We start from the raw sequence: 17,470 nt of genomic DNA, 5'->3' as shown, positions 1-17,470 counted from the left end.
AAGTAGCTACATGAATAGAATGATCTCCCCCACGCCAAAGGAAAGGCGAGGGGGCAAAAACATGAAGAAGATGGGGGCCAACGGCAGGCTGTTTGACTGCTCATTACCCGAATATCCAAATGCTCTCTCTCTCTCTCCTACTGTCTGTCCTGGTGTTTGTGCGCGTGTGTGCCGGTACTAGTGTCGGTTTATGTCGCAATGAGATGTGCAGAAAATATCAAAAGAAAAAAAGGCTTTCGTAGAAGTAGTGACGTGGTAAAAATTTCGTTTCGTTTGATTGTCATTGATCATGAGATTCGTTTCGACTCATTTCCGTTTCCACGTTTCGTCGCGAGACGCTTTCTCGTTTCTCGTCAACAATCTGCAACTTCGTGCGGTGCTGTCCATCTTTCCAGTCAAGGCCAAAAAAAGGAAATAAAAGGAAATAAAACAAAAGGAAAATCAGACAAAAGAACAAAAGCAACATGATTCCCAACCAAACACCACCTCCCTCTCCTTTCCTCCGTCTCCTGTGAGATGACGTCCCTCGTTGTGTGAGGCCTGCTCTCCTCCGGTAACCCAAGATTCCATGTGACCACCCCTCCATTTCCAAGCCAACCCCGTTGCCCCCATTGTACAAACGTTGGAAAAGCTTGGCCGTCCCGTGTTCCTATGCTCTTCTCCCCCGTCCCTCCTTGCCTGAAAAGAGCAATAGATACCAAACTAGATATGTGAAATACAGAGATATCAGACTAAATCCAGAATGCTCGCTCGCTTGCTAGATACCGGAGGGAAATGGCGTCCCAAAATGAAAATCACAAAAATAAAGCGGTTGGAAAGTAAGTATGTCCGAAGAGCTTCGATCATTTGGCGGTGAAAAGAGGATTGTTTGGTGCGTGAGCAACAATGTCTGGGGTTTTGTCCGCGGGAGCGGTAGAAGTGTATGATGAGCTTCGGCTGAAAGGAAAAAAGATGTTTGGTAGAATGATATTTTGAGCTAAGAGTTGAGATTCGTTGATGTGATCATGGGATCGTAATTTTTTTGGTCTTCGTTATTCGTTAGCGCCCGCTTTCGCGCTGTTGCTTTCGGACACCATTTTGGCAAAGTTTCTGACGACTTCGCTGGGGATCTGATCCCAAAGTAGTGATCTAGTGTAGACGTCGGCTGCGGATTGCTTGTTGGTCCGCATCGCTGAGAGGGCATCGGCAAGGTTCTTGCGTCCTTGGCTGGTGGTGCGCTCGGGGGCGTTGTTGAGGAAATCCTGCGAGCTGACGCCGTTGTACTGAGCAGCCGAGAGTCCAAAGAGTTGCTCATTTGCTTGTTCATCGGTAGGCTGGGTGAGAGAGTCGCCAAGCTGGCCGAGCATCGAAGGCGCGACACCGCCCATTGAGGTGTCACTCATAGGCATGGCCGAGTTGTCGACCCACGAGCCGCCGGAAGGCTGAGGAGCGAGAGCGTTCAGGGTGTTGGATGCACCGTTTACGCCGGCATCCTTGAATACGTTCTCGAGGAGGGTGGCAGCTTCAGCGCGGACGTCCTCGGAGACCCGGGGAATGGCAGGGGTAGAGCGGCTGGACAGAACAAAGGCACCGACGAGGAAGAGCATGAAGAGAATACCACCCTGGGAGGAAGACTTCTCGGAATCGACGGGGAAGGAAACATCAGCCTTCTTGTTCGGAACCACCTGGAGTTCCTGCTTGACTTCCTGCTCCATGGGGTACTCGCCGAGGAAGTTGACGTTGTCCCAGCTGCCCGGCATGGTCATGCCGTCCATGTCGTCGTAGCCAGATACATAGTTGTTGTTGGCAGGAGCAGTCATGGCGGCGCTCTCGAGACGCTGGACGTGGTCGGTGAGGACGCTGACCTTCTTCCGGAGTTCGCCGGTTTCGATCGTGTGGGAGCGGATCATCTCCTCCTTCTCCATGGTGAGTGACTCGATGTACTCCTGGTTGAACTGCTTCTCTCTCAAAAGCTGCTCCATCTGTTTCCTCATGTCGGCCATCTCTTCCTCCAGATCGGTGAGCACAGCGGTGAATTGCTTCTTCTCATCTTCAAGCCGCTCGGTGTGTTGCTTCTTTCTCTGGCGAGAGTCAAGGCTGTTGCAATGTTAGTAAGTGGAATTGAAAGGAAGTGAGTGTGCACGTACGCTGCCTGGCGATTCCTCAGCAGTCGCTTTTGCTGCTTGAGCTCCTTGATCTCTTGCTCATCGGTGGACTGAGCGATGAGGTGATCGATGTTGCTGAGATTGCGCTCGGCCGGGATATCGAAGCGAGCGTTCTTCTTGCGGATGCCGTCACCCCTTCGCATGTCGTTGTGTGAGCGGATGGTAGGGCTACCAGGGCGCATCTTCTTGGCCATAGATTCCGCCTGGCCGATCCATCCCTTCTGTGGTGAAGTTGGTATGGACTGGTTGCCTGATCCGATGGGTGCGAACATATTGATTTGACCGGTGGGGTTGGTGAAGGGCGTCTGGCCCGGGACGGGCCTTTGGAACATGGGAGCGCCATTGTCGTATTCAGCCGGCATGCCATCGAATTGCTGGAGGGGAGTGCAAGAGCCAGAAGTATTGCTCAGAGACCATCCGTTGCCTTGAGGGGCGAAAGGGGAAGGCTGAGCATGATCCAGGCGCATGAAGGGGTTGTTGTTGTGTTGCTGCTCGATGAAAGGGTTGTTGGATGGCACGGATTGCATATCGACTGACTGCCAGTCCTCCGTCTTTGGTGAGAAGAGAGAGCCGCCAACGGCGAAGGAATCTCTTCTGCTATCAACCATGGGAGGCGACATTTCCAGGCCCGAGTCGAGTGCGCTGTGATCCAAGATAGTTTCGTCGAGGATGCTGTGGTCCTCCTCTTCGTAGTACTTTTGCGCTTGTGTTGTGTCTACAGTCAAAGGTGTCGGTCTGTAGAAGGACGGCATCTGGTACGTTGAGACCATTTCTGGTTATGTGAAACCAGCAGTCGAGTGTGGACTGCGATGTTGTGCTGTGATGGCGATGGTGCCTATTTTTCTAATCTTGCGAGGGCGTGTTAGTCGAGTGCAGCGCAGCGGTGAGGACGGTTGGTGGCCCAGGGTTTATTTTTGGGTGTGAGTGAGATGTGGAGACGGGTGCTGCGCACTCTGAGAATTGCAGACGAGGGTATGGAGGAGTATGCGCTTGGGCTGCTGTGTATTGAGCGGCAAAGATGCATGTATTGCGCAGCGGAAACTTGCAGTCAGAGGCGAGAAGCGAACTTTTTGTGCGAGACTCGTTCGGAGGGCCAAGCAAAACGTACGCGGGTTGAGTTGAGGGCAAGAAAGTAAGGGAAAAAGCAGAGGGCGGAGGTGGTCGAGCGGGATGAGTGATAAGAGAGGTTGGTGGGGATGGGATGAGAGGATGTGCGGGTGGATGGTGGTCGGAAAGTTTTAAAGGGCAGTGCGTGCAGGACGAGGAGGTAGAACAACGGCTCTGAAGGGGAGAAACACACTCACAGGCTTTCGGGGAATCGGTTATTTCTTTTTGTTCGAGTGTTACGGCGCTGCGATGCACTCCAGATCTTGTAGCGAGGTGAAAAAGTAGCTGGTCTGGTCAGATACACAGGGCGGGGGAAAAGCCTTGAGTATGTGTGTGAGTCGAGTCGATGAAGCGGCGTAAATGAGCTGCGTCGAGAGTGAGACGACGTGGGGAAGAGGGATGATGGGAAAATAATAAACAAATGTGTGTTGCAACGATAGGGAAACCGTCTGAAGGATGGGGTGCCGAAAGTATGTATATGTATGTAGGTATGTACGGTTGACGCTGGATGGGCGAGCGAGTGCGGATAGTGTCTGTATGAATGTGTGCGTGTGAGTACGCAGTAATGGTGTGTGTGTGTGTGTGGTGTGTGATCTCGTTTTCTTGGTGGGCGGGCAAGGTAGAGCTGGAGGAGGAAGAGGGAAGGTTTTGTATTTTCAACAGCAAAGGCGGCACTTCTGCGCGATTCCCGGGATGAGGTACCTGGTTAGAAACGGTGGCCGGGGGTGAGGTACTTTGCTTGGCTTCGAGAAGGATACGGTGGACATGGGACGGGGGGGAAGGAGGAGAGTCGCAGTAAGGCAATGTAAGGTCGCGGGTAGTGTGGAAGGTCAGGCTGGCCCGGGTCGAGATCCCAGTCCAGGGTTGGGAGGGCAGTGGGGAAAGAACAAGAGACTGAGGGAATCGGGATTTCACCTCAGACTGGCTACCTATGGGAGCTTACGGAGGAAGAGGGTCACCACGGTATGGTACGGTAAGGTACGGACGGTACGGACGGCGCGAGAACAGCAAGGACGGGAGGGGAACGAGACGGAGACAGCAGAGTGGAGCTGGAGAGGCAGAGGAAGGAAGGAAGCACTCGTACCTACCTAGAATCTACGGATACCTTGGACTACGGTAGGAAAGAGCAGCCCGTTGCGGGTGGGATGCGATGCGCATTGGTGGGTGTGTGGTCACTTGTTTGTGGAGGGTGGCCGAGGATAGGGACGGGGTGGGTGTGTGGTCAACGGGCCCAGTCAGCAAGAGAGAACCAGGCAAGTTTTCTGGCGAGTGGGAGCGGCCATACTCTTCGGCGATTATAGGACGAGCAAGATAGAAGAGTGAGCCGAGGGGAAGAGGGAGAGAGAGAGCGAGATCATGATGCCAAGGCGAGATAAGTCCTCTTGTCCCTGTTCCCTTTAGGTAAGATACTTTCGGGGCTTCACGGTGAATACCTGCTAGCCCATATTCGTCTTGTAATTCTGTGTGCGGTAATAGTAAACCTTCTCGCATTGGCTTGTTAATACTATTCGGAAGTTCATCCGTAGCCAGTGTCTTTTCATAATGTCTTGTGGCGATGATTTGATCCAAATCTGGCGAAACCGAGAGAGCCCTGAGAACGGCAAACGGACGGGCGCCACTTACTATTGCGACGGACAGACGGCGCCGTAGAATGCTTCCTTGGAACAAGACACGGACGAGACGTGGGGCGCGGACAGAGTGAGGGAGCATTGAGCAGGGGTTCCGTTTGGCTTTAGACCGCCTCGAACTCTCCTTCTCACCTCACGGACTCTATCAAACTTGATAGACTTGCTTGCCAGTGTCTACTGCCTTCTCTCGGTGCCCAAGACTCAAGAGAAGGCGACAGGCTAGACGGGCTAAGGTATTGTTCGGTGTACTAAACTAGGGGCAATGTACCTAGAGGCCGAGAGGGACTGGTTTAAAAGAAGACCTGGGGCTTGCGAATTGCAAAGAGTCTGGGGATTGATAGGAACGCGGCGCGCGCGCTCAGGGCGGGCAGAAAAGGGCAAGATACTAGCCAATACAGAGAAGAGAGGGTCACGGAATCGAAGTCGAAAGGTGGACGATTGCTCAGAGCCAAAGCGAAACCCAACCCCACGTCCAGCCGATGTGCTCCGACTGGATTCTCTGTGCGCTCTCTCGGCCCAGTGGCTCACTGACTGGGGCCATTGGGGGGGGAGTTGGGAAGTGTGGCCGGGTATGCGTCTGTCAGTGTAGGACCGCTGGGGGGAACGACGGCGTCCGGCCGGCGAATGAGGTCAGAGGTGAGCAGGATGACAAGAGATTCAGAGTTCTGGGCCTTTTGGGTCGTGACCTCGATGCGCCGGGTCTGGGTGGACGGGGATCTTGCCGGAAGACAGGCGAGCGGCGGGCAGGTCTTGTCAAGGGAGAGGGAGACGACAATGAAAGGCCCGGTGGAGGGGTTTACGGCTCGGCCGCAAGCCGGAACCGCCCAATAGAAGGCAGAAAACAAAAAGAAGTAGTTTTTTTTCCTAAAAAAGAAGCAGACGGATTGGAGGGACCTGAGGGAAGGGAAACTTGATGAGCGAAAATGGAATGGCGGTCACGGCTCGCAGACGGTGGGGGTTGGGCTTGCAGCTTGGGCCATTGTCCGTTCGGCAAATCATTGTTCAGTGGCTAAGGAAGCACCGAGAGAAGCAGAGAAGGTGGCGTAGGACGGCAGTGGACGGAGGGCTGAAGCCTGAACGGAAGGATACGGAATAAATCGACCGTTGGACAAGGGAGAGGGGAGGATACCGTTGTGCCCGAGATGTCGTTGAGGGTAAACGGTCAACGTGGGGAGGTGAGTGGACTCCTTCCACATCTTGCTATCTCCTCAGGCACCACAATTCCTACCCTCATTTAGCGCTCTAACAAATGGCAAAACGGCCAAGGATGACGTACCTTCGTACCTTGATGGGCGAAGCCATGGTGATAACCAAAAACGGAAGGAAAGATACAAAGTCAAGAGGTGAGATGAGTCCTTTCAGTGGTGAGCACACGGTACACCCCAAAGGACCCTTGCGAACAACATGACGGCCCTGGCGGTTCTCGCTCCTTGCCTCCCGCATCCACTGGTTCAGACTGGACGAGAGCGGACTCGCGGAGAGGGCAGCTCCAACAGGTTGGGCATCGACGGCCGCTGTCTCTCGCGCGATAGGCTCACTTACTCTCATGTTATTGATACCCAAAGGGCCCAAGAATAACCCCCCAAACTTACCCCCCGAGACGTGACCTATGAAGCCCGTCGCAGCCCTCCTGCATCCACTAGCAAGCCACTGTTTCTCGTCTCCGCGTTCCTATTGCTCGGCTCTCAGTGGGGTGATCACACGGGTCTGGACACTGGCTACGAGGCAAAGGCGGTACACTGGGGGATTGACTGTGAAGCGTGGATGGAAATGGAAACCCTTCCTCCCGTTCCGTATCAGATCCCATGAGGATGATGCTATCGACTGTCATGTTCAGCTCTCCCCAGTAGTGCAGGCACGCCAGTGTCATTGCAGCCAAATCAGATAACGAGGCAAACCATGACAAGGCGAAGCACAACCTAATCGAAAGGAGCCACACCGAGCCAGGGAATCTGACCTAATCTAATATTGGCGACGATATCAGTACCTACCTTTGGGCTCAGAGATAGAGCATGACGAGTCCCCATTCAGAGTCGTATCGTCCAATATTCTCCAGATCATCTGGTCCGGGTCGCGACTCACCTGTTCAAGCCTCAACCACCAAAAAAATGACACGAGAGATCCAGCAGGAAGACAATAGCCCCCTTCCGATCCGATCGATCACTCTGCCATCCTTGGCCGAAATACCGTAGCCGTAGAATTTTTCTCTCTTGTTCCTAACCAACTTCCTTGTCTCAACTAGAATGCCCCGTTTGTTCTCCCGAGCCCGCGAGACACAATGCGCAATTGGCCAACCCCGTCCGTTGTGAAGTCGGGATGATGCTCGTACCCTCAGACGAAATTCTCAGCCACATCCCTGGAATACGGAAAGCCACCCATCGCCTATATTTCGGGCGCATCGACCGACGGACGAAAGTCAATTCTGACATCGGGAGGCACACAGGCGCAGAAAGGCCATACGGATAGAGGGGCAAGTTTGATACAACCAGGACAAAGGAGCAGGGGATCAAAAAGTCGGTGGCTGGGAAAACAACATCCGGGAAACCTCTCCAACGCCAGCCGGTGATGCCCAAGCAACAACGTCCAACACCGGCCAGCCACTCAGCCTGAAGAGACGCGTGAGCCACCAGCTCCACTGTGCTTCATGGCCGCATACACAGCGGCCCATCACCAACTTGAAGACCCTCATTCTGCTTTGTCGGTGTGCCACGGTGCTTGTTTCGGGCCTCGTGCCCAGAGCAGGTATGAATGGAACGAGGAGGTAGGTAGGCAAGGTGAGGAAGGTACCTCGAGGCCCGCTCTACGATATTGGAGGAACATCCGTCAATAAGGTACGTCTTCATCTCTCGTCACTTGGTGAGGTGTCCCAGAGGAGGAAGTGGTCTGGAGTAGACGAGGCCATTGTGTGTACGCAGTATGTGTTTGCTCCTCAATCCCCCGCCAGTGATTCATCACACGCGTTTCGCGTCCTGAAGCGCGCCAGACGACCGGATCAAGACCAGCGAGGTGCTCAAGGAGTCGCGACGTCACGGAGATGCATCGGCGACGTGAATCATGCGCGACTCCACTGATGGACCCCGGGGGACCACAATCTGGTGAATATGCAAAGGCGAGATGCTGCACTCCCACATCCTCGCATTGAATCCGTATGGTGTAGCGAATGGAGGTGTGCTTGCTCTCTTTCCTCTTCCTACTTTACCGGCCTTACCTAATGTACGGATACCTGGATACTTACCAAGGTCGGCTGAGCTAAGAAATTCCTCCGTAGCTGCGTTTCCCATCCCAACCCGGCAAGTGGATCCCCCGCCGTCGTTGTCGTCGGCGTCGTCTCCTCACCTTCTGGAAAAACTCGGCCACCGCGAAAGCCGGAAGGAAGGAACCTGCCATGCCTGTGCACGCCTGGAAAGAATGGAAGGTGGGAAGAGGTCGGGTGGGCACCTGGCGACAATGGGAAACGCGATGGCGCCGTTTGAAAAGTGGAGCATACACTTAAACGACCCGTTAATGGACCGACGCCGTCCCCGTCATGAACCAATCGTCCAAGTGAGGCGAGCGGATTCCGCTACCAAGACGCGAACGAAACTTGCGACATCCACTGTTCACTCTCGATTGCTGTGAATCCCAAGTCCACTCTACTGCGTACGACTACCTCACCAACCAAAACTTGAACGGCCCTTGGCCAGATCGGTCCCCTATTGTCAGGTCAGCTCGGCTCTCTGTCAGTGGTTACTGGGAGAGAAACCACTCGATGAGAACATCACCCACACGACAGCCGCGGATACCTGACCATGCCTCCGCCGCGCCTGAGGTACTTCGACTCTAGTCAACCCAAGTCCACGCCGAGGTCAGCGACCATGGGAGCTGGAGCCGAGCGCCGACTTCTCATACGCCGTCTCCCCTCGTTACCTCTCACGCGTTCCTGACGACGGAGCCCAACCTATGGCCTAGACCTGGCCAACTTCGGCCGACGACCCCTTCATCGTCTGAACGACTCCAGGTATACGACTTACAGCTTCAGACCGCCAAACCCGCCATTGGATGTGCTGCGTACGGTGTGCGGCACACCTCTCTTCGACGGCATCTCATCCCAATACGCCCGACGCCCGCATCGCGCCTGTCACTTTCGACTCGGATTGTCCACACGGAAAGCTCCCCTGTCTCTTCAACATTGATCGCGTTGCCTCATCGTGCTTCTCATGCGCCTTGCATGAACAAGAGTCTCACTTAGTCGTCATCTTGTTCCCCGGCCACGACCACAGCCCTTCATTTCCCAGAATGCCCACCGCCTCGCCCTTCTCTCCTGCCAAGTTCTTATTCTTGGAAGCCGGCGCGGCTGACATCGGAATCGTACCCAAACGTATGTTTTTGCCCGACCCAGCCTATCGGATCGAGATCATTTGCTCCTCTATCCTAAGACTCAGAAGAGCCTCTTCCATCGTATCCCTCCTCTTGGTGTGCCAAAGGGTGCTTCGGCAGGCAAGGAAGTCGTCTTACGGCAAGCGTGGTCATTTTCAAGTCGTTTGCCCTTTACCCAAGCACTTGGATAAGGCTTCATCTGGCGATTGTGGCTTACAAGTGAAGCCATGTGGGCCAGCCACCATTGACCAGGCTTTCAGCAAACATCCTGGAAAGGGTTGACCGCAGCCATATACAATGATACCAGGAACTTTTTTTTCTTAACCGAGAAACTTGATTCAATTTTGTACCAGGTCTACGGCTGCCGACGAGAAGGAATATCTCATACAGCCACTCTTGGGACGGTTTCCTGACAGGGCTGACCCCAGCGGGGCATTTACGCTTCAGAGCACCCCTGTTCCCTGGATTTCTGGCTTAGATCCAAGACTGCCTCTCCGAATTAGCATCCCGGTGAGGATCCCCGGTCTCACTTCGCATTGAGAGCAATGGGTTCCCAGTTCAACATAGCGGCCAGTGTCGCGGACTAGCAAATTAATGACCAAGAACCTACGCGTCCTCTTCGATGATCGAAGAGTATGGAACAACTGGTCGTCCTTCTCGCGAAATCTCTTCAATTTGAGTCATAGACACATCCATCTCTGCCACCAGTTTTATTCTTTGTCGGTGAGCCCCAACCGGCAGCTTAAGCTTCTCATCCCCGGGATCCACTCCGGAGCTACCGTCAGAGTTTCTCCCTTGCCCTTCCAGCTTCAAAGTCGGAGATGAAGCATTAAGCGACGGATCCGACCCCCGTCGCTTGCCATGATGCGATGCCGCGGTCCACAGCTTCCGTTTCACTCTCCCGACGTCATTCCAGAATCCTGGGCCATCGGCTGTCTTTCATCCTCGCTGTTTCTTTCGTTCTGCGCCAGAAGAAAAATCGCCAGAGTTGATGCGCAAGGTACTGCCCTATACCAGAAGCTTTGATAGAGCTGTATCCTGGCATTTCAACCTCCGGAGCTTGGATCATTCGGTTCCAGATTCCCTTTCATGCACACGCCCAGGGTTCCCGCCGTGTTGCAAACAAGTGACTTGAGACTGGTGGATTCGAGAGAGCTGCCGGAATCTCTCCCCGTCCACAAATTCGGGACGCCTCCATGGCGGTGAACAGAGGCCGTGCAGGCCACCATCCCACGTACGGCTATCATCCCGCTTTGTATATGGAAATCTTCAGAAGCAAAAACTTCGTCTCCAGAGCAATGACTCTTTGGAAATGAAAACTCTGCGCTCTGGGCGCCAGACGCAGTCAGAAGGTCATCCTATCAGTTGTCACGATGTTCTTGAAGAAAGGGTCCCGCAGGCTGCAGCAGCAATGCCTATCGCACTCCTTCAACCACCTCACTCTGTCACTTCTCAACTAACCTCCACACGCAAGCGGAAAGTTTATGGCGCATCGCAGAAACCCGCAGCGCATGCGTTATCGAGGTGGCCCCCAAACGGATCCAAGCGATCAAGATCCTGTGCTGCGACAGGCCGAATCGTTCACTGGCACCTCGGACCCTCCTTCAGTTTGTACGATCGTCAAGACTCTCCGTCTGTCCGTTGCAGAGTCGGTCGCAAGACTCCGTCACCGAATTTTTGCCTATTGTCCATCACTAAGCAAAACCCAGGTTTCCCCAACCTTGCGCACTGGTCTGCTTGCTTGCTTGTGTGCGCGAAACAGGGAACTGGGATCTCGTCTTAGGGTTCAAGTCCAGATGAGCGACAATGAGCCAACCCGGGAGTAAAGTTGGAACAAACTCTCAGCTCGGTTGACTTTACCCAGCCACTTCCATCATCTTCCTCGTCCCCTCCAGCCCCGAAGCTCCTGTTGGTTCTGCGGAAGTTCGAGATGTTGACTCATCGCTCCCTGCCCGAAGGGTTGGGCATGGTTGCTTCTTTCGTCCCACTTTTTTCGTCCAGTCGTGCCTGGCAGACGCCTTCATCCCAGGTTGGCGGTGAAGCGTCCCCTTCCCGCTCCTTTTCGCTTCCTGCATATCCGGATTCGGACCCCTTGCTTGTACCGCCGCCGGGGGTGGGAGGTGATTGACATTTGGGACATTGAAAGACTAAAAACAGAATTGGTTCATTTCACAGTACTTTCGGGTGAGTTTCGCTGGCTCTTGAGGGGGGGCCACTCATCTGTACGTTTGACGGATATTCTGAAACGGAGCTACAGGATGCCTGTTGCATACACGCAAGCTTGCGCCGCACGCCGCACGCGGCGGGTAACTAGGTTTCCGGGCTGTCGTTCCCTTTGATTCACTGTGTAATATCTCTTGAGCTGCAGAGACACGGGATAATCTCCACTAGGTCAGTCATACGACTGAGACTCTGGGACAGTCACGGGCAACGATTTGTTCCCTCTTTGCGTCTCTCTGCCTGTCTCTCGGGCCACCGGGTGAGGCGGTCGATGGAGTCTTCTAAAATTAAAGGGATACGGAAGTTCGGTGCTTGGCGGCGGCGGTGACAGCCGTGAATACGTAGATGCGGATACTGTTGCTGAGCTGCATTACGATGACTCTTCTTTCGAACTTGGAAGAAGGGAATCGAGAAGGTTTGAGAATGTGTACGGAAGTATTCAGTATCACTCTCGCGTCTAGTAGACTGGCGTTGGCCAACTCGCAGTATCAGTACCGCGCGGGATGTGAATACCAAGAAATTGATGATTCCAAATGGCGCCCATTGACGTGCAAGGGTTAATAATGTCAACAGAAGGGGGACGCTAGTAAGCCCAGTAGATCCCGGACTTTGCCTGAACAATGACGAAATTCCCGTCGGGGCCATGGAAGTTGGAAACACCTCCTTGACGTGAACTAGAAGGAGCGGGAGAAGGTTCGAAGCACAGCAGGTGCCAGTATCGGGTCGGCGCGCGCGAGAGGAAGAGAAGCTCTGTGCGTTGTGGTTTGGCTAGACCTCCGGTTGATTGAAGTGCCGTGTTAGGTATTTTTAATTAGTTTGGGGGTTTCTGGGGGAAGGGGGTTAAAGCACATGGCGAGGTTTTGTGTCGTTGTGTCAGGATTTTCTATTCTATCATGGGGGAGCTTGTTGGAGGTTGAGATGGGTGTGTATAACCTCTTGATTCCATGATCTGTGTGGGAGGACTATGTGGTCTCTGTCTCTGCTTAAGCCAGAGACACTGAGCTTGGTTGTAAAACTTGTCAGCTATTGGAGTCTCCGTTTCGCCCTCAGTTGTAAAATTGCATGGTTGTTCATAGAATATGAGGGATCTGGATATGAGTCATCGCTTTCGATTTGGCTGCTGTTGGGCATGTGGCGGTACTACTCTGCTACACCAACATCGAAGCATCCTCTTTGCCGACGTGAGAACAGACTATGTCAAAGCTTTCTAGGTTTTCTTCGTTCCCGAGAGTTTTGTATACTCGGATGTCATCTAATAGAATTCTGTCTGCGTAAGCTCGTCGTCTGTGTGCGGATAGAGATCAGACGTCCGGAGCACTCTCTCTATATATATGTCGTCCGAACTTCAGACTTTTCAATCCCATAAACTCTCTAAATATGACATGGAGTAACTCGTTGATACGGACCGTCAATCTGGCGGGACGCGGATCCGGAACCGAGAGAGAAAGTGTAGTTGGCTTTCCGGTATGTTCTCAGTAACCTGTACTATGTGCTGGGTTGGGGCTTTGGTTCGAGTTCACGGAGGTACGGCGGGATAGCCTTGGAGAAATAGATACCAGCATCGGCTATTTTGTGCGTAGTACTGCATAATTGAAAAAAGAACGATATGAATCTCATAGATCAAATGCTTCCTGGAATCTACATCGTGATAGCGTGCACATCGTGTCGAAGCCAGGATATCTATCCCTCTCAGAACAAAGCTTGAATACCTTCCAAATTCCCTCTTCACTTCCACTGTACCTTTTTCCGAAGCTCAGAAAGGAAGTAATGCCGAAGCCCAAATTCTTCAAATGAGGTGTACAGATGGAAGACTGGAGGAGAAAGCCACCTCAGGTCCATCGTGGACTTGTACCATCGGTTTGAACTTTGAGGATAGCTTTGCCATCTAAAATGATTGGCAACACATTCTTAGCAGGAGGTTTGGCCGATGGGGGCAAGAGTAATTCCCACCAAACGCTTCTCAGTCCCGAGATATCCTGTTGGAGGAGGAGAAGAGGCTTGCTTAGTAGTGAGATGACTCGTTTGGGTTACCGTCGTGAAAACGGTATCATCGTCTGATGCTGATATGTAGGTTCCGTCACATTCTGTCCATCCACACTGGTCTTTCTTCCCCGCAGTTGACAAACAGACGTCTGATTGTCTCACGAGTCAAGCTCTACGAAAAGGACTCGACTGCCATGTAGAAAGTAGGATTATCTGTAAGCTTCAGTCTTTCTGAAGAGACATCGGATTGAAGTAGATGGGCATGTAAGCTTGTGGATTCTCTCAGCTTTGACTCTCGAGCACGATAGAAAGAAAATGTCAGATATCCTACGCTAAGCTTCTTCGATATCGTCATCGAGTTTCTTCGGCTTTCTATTTTCGAAGAGCCTCATATGATGGAGCCGTGAGTAGGCACACATGGATCATTCAGTCTCCCAAACGGGCCAGACTGCTTACGCCTCTAATTAGTAGTCTACCGCTCGATTGACCTCAAATTAAATCTCAGTAAATTTTGCCCTTGGCCCTCTACTTGAGAGGACATCACAGGGACGAGGAAGAAAAAAAATTGAAACTCATGAAGGATCCCGGAGGTAGTACCTACGCAAGCCGCCTCTTGGAGTCCTAACATGGGGGGAGGGGACCTGAAGGTGATCTAGACATACTAATATCCCGACTGCTCTGGATGGGATTTTATACAGATTGAGAAATTCTTTAGGTCTAGTGACTAGACGCTTCGCGAAGAGGAGGCATGCTCTGGTTGATACATTCTTCATGTATAATCCTTTAAATCCATGTGGATGCCGACGGATGAGCCAGAAGTCTCTTCGTCGGGCGTGAAGTAGATTTCAATGATACTTAGGACGACTCTCATTAAGGCTCTTTACGTACTTACATGTGAGAGGTCCACACACTCATGGAGACAGACTCACTACTCCATGGAGGCTCAAGGAGTCAACAGTGTGATGTGGATGCGCCATTTGCAGTCATGCTTTCGAATACGTCTATTTAATTCACGGAAGGCCCGATCTGAGATCAAGTAGCTAGCCATCCAAACATCACTCGGTCAGTCAGGCTCAATGGAGCAAAGCAGGCAAGTATCCTTCTGTCAAGTCAAGTGTGATTTATGTATGGAATCGTCGTCTACGAATAATTCCTCTTCCCTCCTCATGGCCGCTCCCCTGTGAGACGATTTGGCCGCCTCTCTTACGGGGTGTCTCAAGACCTTGCCTGGCCTCATAGCAAATCCGAAAACTCCAACATGCAGCCCGTTTCTTTCTCTTTTCTCCCCGGGACTGCTGCAAATGCAATGCGTGCGTACGTGTGAAAAATGCGTTTCCTTATTGTTGTCGTGTTTGGCTCTGGAGGCCCCATTTGCTTCTTTTCCAGCCTTGACGAGCAAAGATTCCGGTGGTAAGAGCGTTGGCTACCCCCTAACCAGATGAGTCCAAAAAGTCCCAAAAGACTCAAGCTTTCCAGAACTTAGGAATAGCCGAAAGACACAGTGAAGCCGGCCATCATCTGTGGAGGTTCGATGCCTCTAGCTGCCGTGCCTGACTCGTCTCCGAAGGAAGTCTATCAAACGCCGGCAAGTTGCATCAGGCGCTCGCCAGCGCGGAGATTGGCATACTCGTAAGCCTTGGACTCGGGTGGAAAGGTGCCGTTGGCAGCCCAAAGGTCGATTAGCGGCTGCATGGGCTCGAGCTCATGAGGCTTGAGCATGTCGAGAGCAGTGGCGGTGAGGATGAAGTGGCTGAAGCAACTGTTGAGGGACTTCTCGAGGTTGAGGTGGTAGAAAGGCTCTGTGAAATGAGCCCAGTAGAGGTGAGAGTAGACGCGGAACATCTGGCGGAAGATGGTTTGGCAGACGTCAATGAAATTCTGCGGGAAACCTGATCGCTTGCCGATCCAGTCGGGCTCACCAGGGTTTGTGAGCTGTGAGAGGGGCGTGGTGGTGATGTTTGCGTTGTGCGCATACGAGACGCCCGAGGGGTCGGTCGGGAAGATGTTGGTGTCGTCAATCTTGCCTGAGATCCATCTCTGCATAAGAGTCATGTATTCGGCGGCAGGAAGCTCGACAGGTTCCCGACGGCTGTTAAGCCAAGTGAATGAGTGGTTCCTGAGAATTATTAGCTTGTGACAGGAAGAAGTGTCGGCGAACCTTACGCTCCGGCGGACATCCTGGGACACGTAGTGCCGTTGCAGATCGTCGAGCCATCTTCCTCCTTCTCGTGGAGAACACGAACGAAGTTCCAGAGGTTGCGGTAGTGCTCAACCACTGCGAAGAATCAGTAACCAGAGGTGTAGGAGTAAAAGTGGCTACGTACCTTGATGCGCGATCCACTCGCCCTGTTCGACCGTCTTGGGTCTCGCACTCAGAGTCATAAAGTTGCCCTTGACGATATGCTTGCCATAGTTGGAGTTCAGCCAGATGGGCATAGGCCGTGGCAGATGGTAGGAGCCGAGAAGGCCGTCGCCGTCGGACAAGCCACCCTGGTCGTCCATGCCAATGGAGTGGGCGAGCGAAGGAGAGTTGGGCAGAGGCGGGACTTTCGGAGCCAAGTTGGTGGATGACTGGCTTCCCTGAGAAACGGTCGGTGACGTAGGCTGACCAGCGGTTGAGGACGTTGGAGACTTGTTCGAGCCCGGCGGTTTGGCGGCTTGGCCCCGGAAGCGGGCGTTGCTATTCATCGGAGTCTGATTAGTCGATGGTATCTCACGACTGATAGAAGCACTGCAAAGCATAGAAAAATGTCCAGCAGGATAATGAACCCAACCACCAGACCAGGTACCCGAGGGAACCAGGCCATAAGGGTTTGCACCAGCCATGTTGTTTCTTGCTGAGTGAGACACAGCATCAGGGACTTCTGAGGGCTTCTTTTGGTAATGGAAGGGATGTCTGTCTGAGACCTGTGCCAACTAGGCCACAAGGCAGAGCTGGTGTTCTGAGAAGATGTTTTGGGAGTGTGGTTGTTTGACGAGTGTTTGTGTTTGATGAGATTTCTTGGAAGGAAAAGAGTTCAGGCTTGTTTTTGATTTTTGAAGTGTCGTGGCTCCTGGCAAGTAGGCTCATATTGCCCCGCTTGAGTGACAACAATGATATCCTGCCCTTGAGGGCCCGTTGCCGATGGAAATGGCCATGTCAGATAGATCATGTGCGTGAGACCCAGTCTAAGAAAGACGACGATCCGGGGATAGTGGAGCAGTGAAGGACTCAGATACATCTTGCAGTGACTTCTTTGTCGTAGAGGCGATGAAGTAACGCGAGGCTTCCGTCCTGGTCCAAGAAGCAATCGATTTTCTTCCTTTTCGAGATCCCTTTAGGACCCCCTCAAACAAAACATGCGTACGTTGAACGGCTTCCAGCTCAGCTCAGCTCACTTGACTGTTGGGCAAATGACTTCGGTACGATATGTCGACAGAAAATCATGACATTCCAGTTGTCGACGAGATCTCATGGCTATAGCCTCCTTTGTCTCCATTGCATGCGTGCTGTGTTTGCTGTCTCAATGTTGGCGGTTTCGAGCGTGGTTGGGTCCTTGCTGCCACCTGTCTCTCTCTTCCTTTCGAAGTTGAAGGTGCATTCTGCAGCCGAGCTGAAAAATTGGCAAAGGATGATACTGAGGCCGAAGGTAACCTGAGCATTCAGTCTCCGCTGATGCCTCACATGTTTCTGCTGTGATGGATGATCCCAAGCCTGGCATTTGGCCATGGCAGCAATGTCACACACAGCCGAGGTAGGTTATCCGATAGCCCCTCCTCATCAAAAGAACAAGTAGCCATCAGAAGTTCCCCAACTGTGCTGCTTGAATCCCCAGGGCTGGTTCGCCTCTTGATCTCGGATGTTTTGGCAATGCCTTCATGTGTGATAATGCACCCCATGTCTCGGCGGGTGATGGCCGGGCCGTGTTGCATGTACCAAAGTATGGGCTGCCGCGGCACTAGCCGAGGAACCAAACTTCACAGCTGTCTGCTGTGCAGCCACCGTAGATCGCCCGCTGGGTTCTCGGTCTTTCCATCATGCAGAGAACAGTG

The 17,470-nt window shown here is 52.9% G+C and overlaps 4 protein-coding genes across 4 annotated transcripts; 1 reads left to right on the top strand and 3 right to left on the bottom strand.

The window, feature by feature from the left end:
• Positions 1-1,031: 1,031 nt before the first annotated feature.
• On the bottom strand, positions 1,032-2,914 carry CLUP02_05759 (bZIP transcription factor; the record flags this gene model as incomplete). Its single annotated transcript, XM_049284765.1, has 2 exons — positions 1,032-2,076; positions 2,127-2,914. 2 exons carry the CDS (start codon positions 2,912-2,914, stop codon positions 1,032-1,034), a joined length of 1,833 nt encoding a protein of 610 aa, XP_049141908.1.
• Positions 2,915-5,403: 2,489 nt separating this feature from the next.
• CLUP02_05758 (uncharacterized protein) lies at positions 5,404-6,427 on the bottom strand (the record flags this gene model as incomplete). The annotated part of the gene is made up of 2 exons (XM_049284764.1): positions 5,404-5,628; positions 6,164-6,427. 2 exons carry the CDS (start codon positions 6,425-6,427, stop codon positions 5,404-5,406), a joined length of 489 nt encoding a protein of 162 aa, XP_049141907.1.
• A 464-nt stretch (positions 6,428-6,891) lies between these two features.
• On the top strand, positions 6,892-11,363 carry CLUP02_05757 (uncharacterized protein; the record flags this gene model as incomplete). Its single annotated transcript, XM_049284763.1, has 20 exons — positions 6,892-7,067; positions 7,122-7,177; positions 7,228-7,353; positions 7,439-7,621; positions 7,673-7,710; positions 7,750-7,885; positions 7,989-8,355; positions 8,424-8,476; positions 8,506-8,581; positions 8,652-8,794; positions 8,877-9,443; positions 9,488-9,581; positions 9,652-9,745; positions 9,803-10,049; positions 10,121-10,222; positions 10,253-10,361; positions 10,446-10,521; positions 10,585-10,679; positions 10,710-10,984; positions 11,047-11,363. 20 exons carry the CDS (start codon positions 6,892-6,894, stop codon positions 11,361-11,363), a joined length of 3,330 nt encoding a protein of 1,109 aa, XP_049141906.1.
• A 3,138-nt stretch (positions 11,364-14,501) lies between these two features.
• CLUP02_05756 (Mob1/phocein family protein) lies at positions 14,502-16,508 on the bottom strand (the record flags this gene model as incomplete). The annotated part of the gene is made up of 7 exons (XM_049284762.1): positions 14,502-14,540; positions 14,646-14,861; positions 14,939-14,956; positions 15,020-15,527; positions 15,602-15,713; positions 15,763-16,275; positions 16,346-16,508. The coding sequence occupies 7 exons, from the start codon at positions 16,506-16,508 to the stop codon at positions 14,502-14,504; spliced, it is 1,569 nt and encodes a 522-aa protein (XP_049141905.1).
• Between the last annotated feature and the right edge of the window lie 962 nt (positions 16,509-17,470).

This window comes from Colletotrichum lupini, chromosome 3 (genome assembly GCF_023278565.1).
Source record: "Colletotrichum lupini chromosome 3, complete sequence".
Taxonomy (NCBI): Eukaryota; Fungi; Ascomycota; class Sordariomycetes; order Glomerellales; family Glomerellaceae; genus Colletotrichum; species Colletotrichum lupini.
Note: the sequence above shows the minus strand (reverse complement) of the source record. Positions and strands in the feature narration are given on the sequence as shown.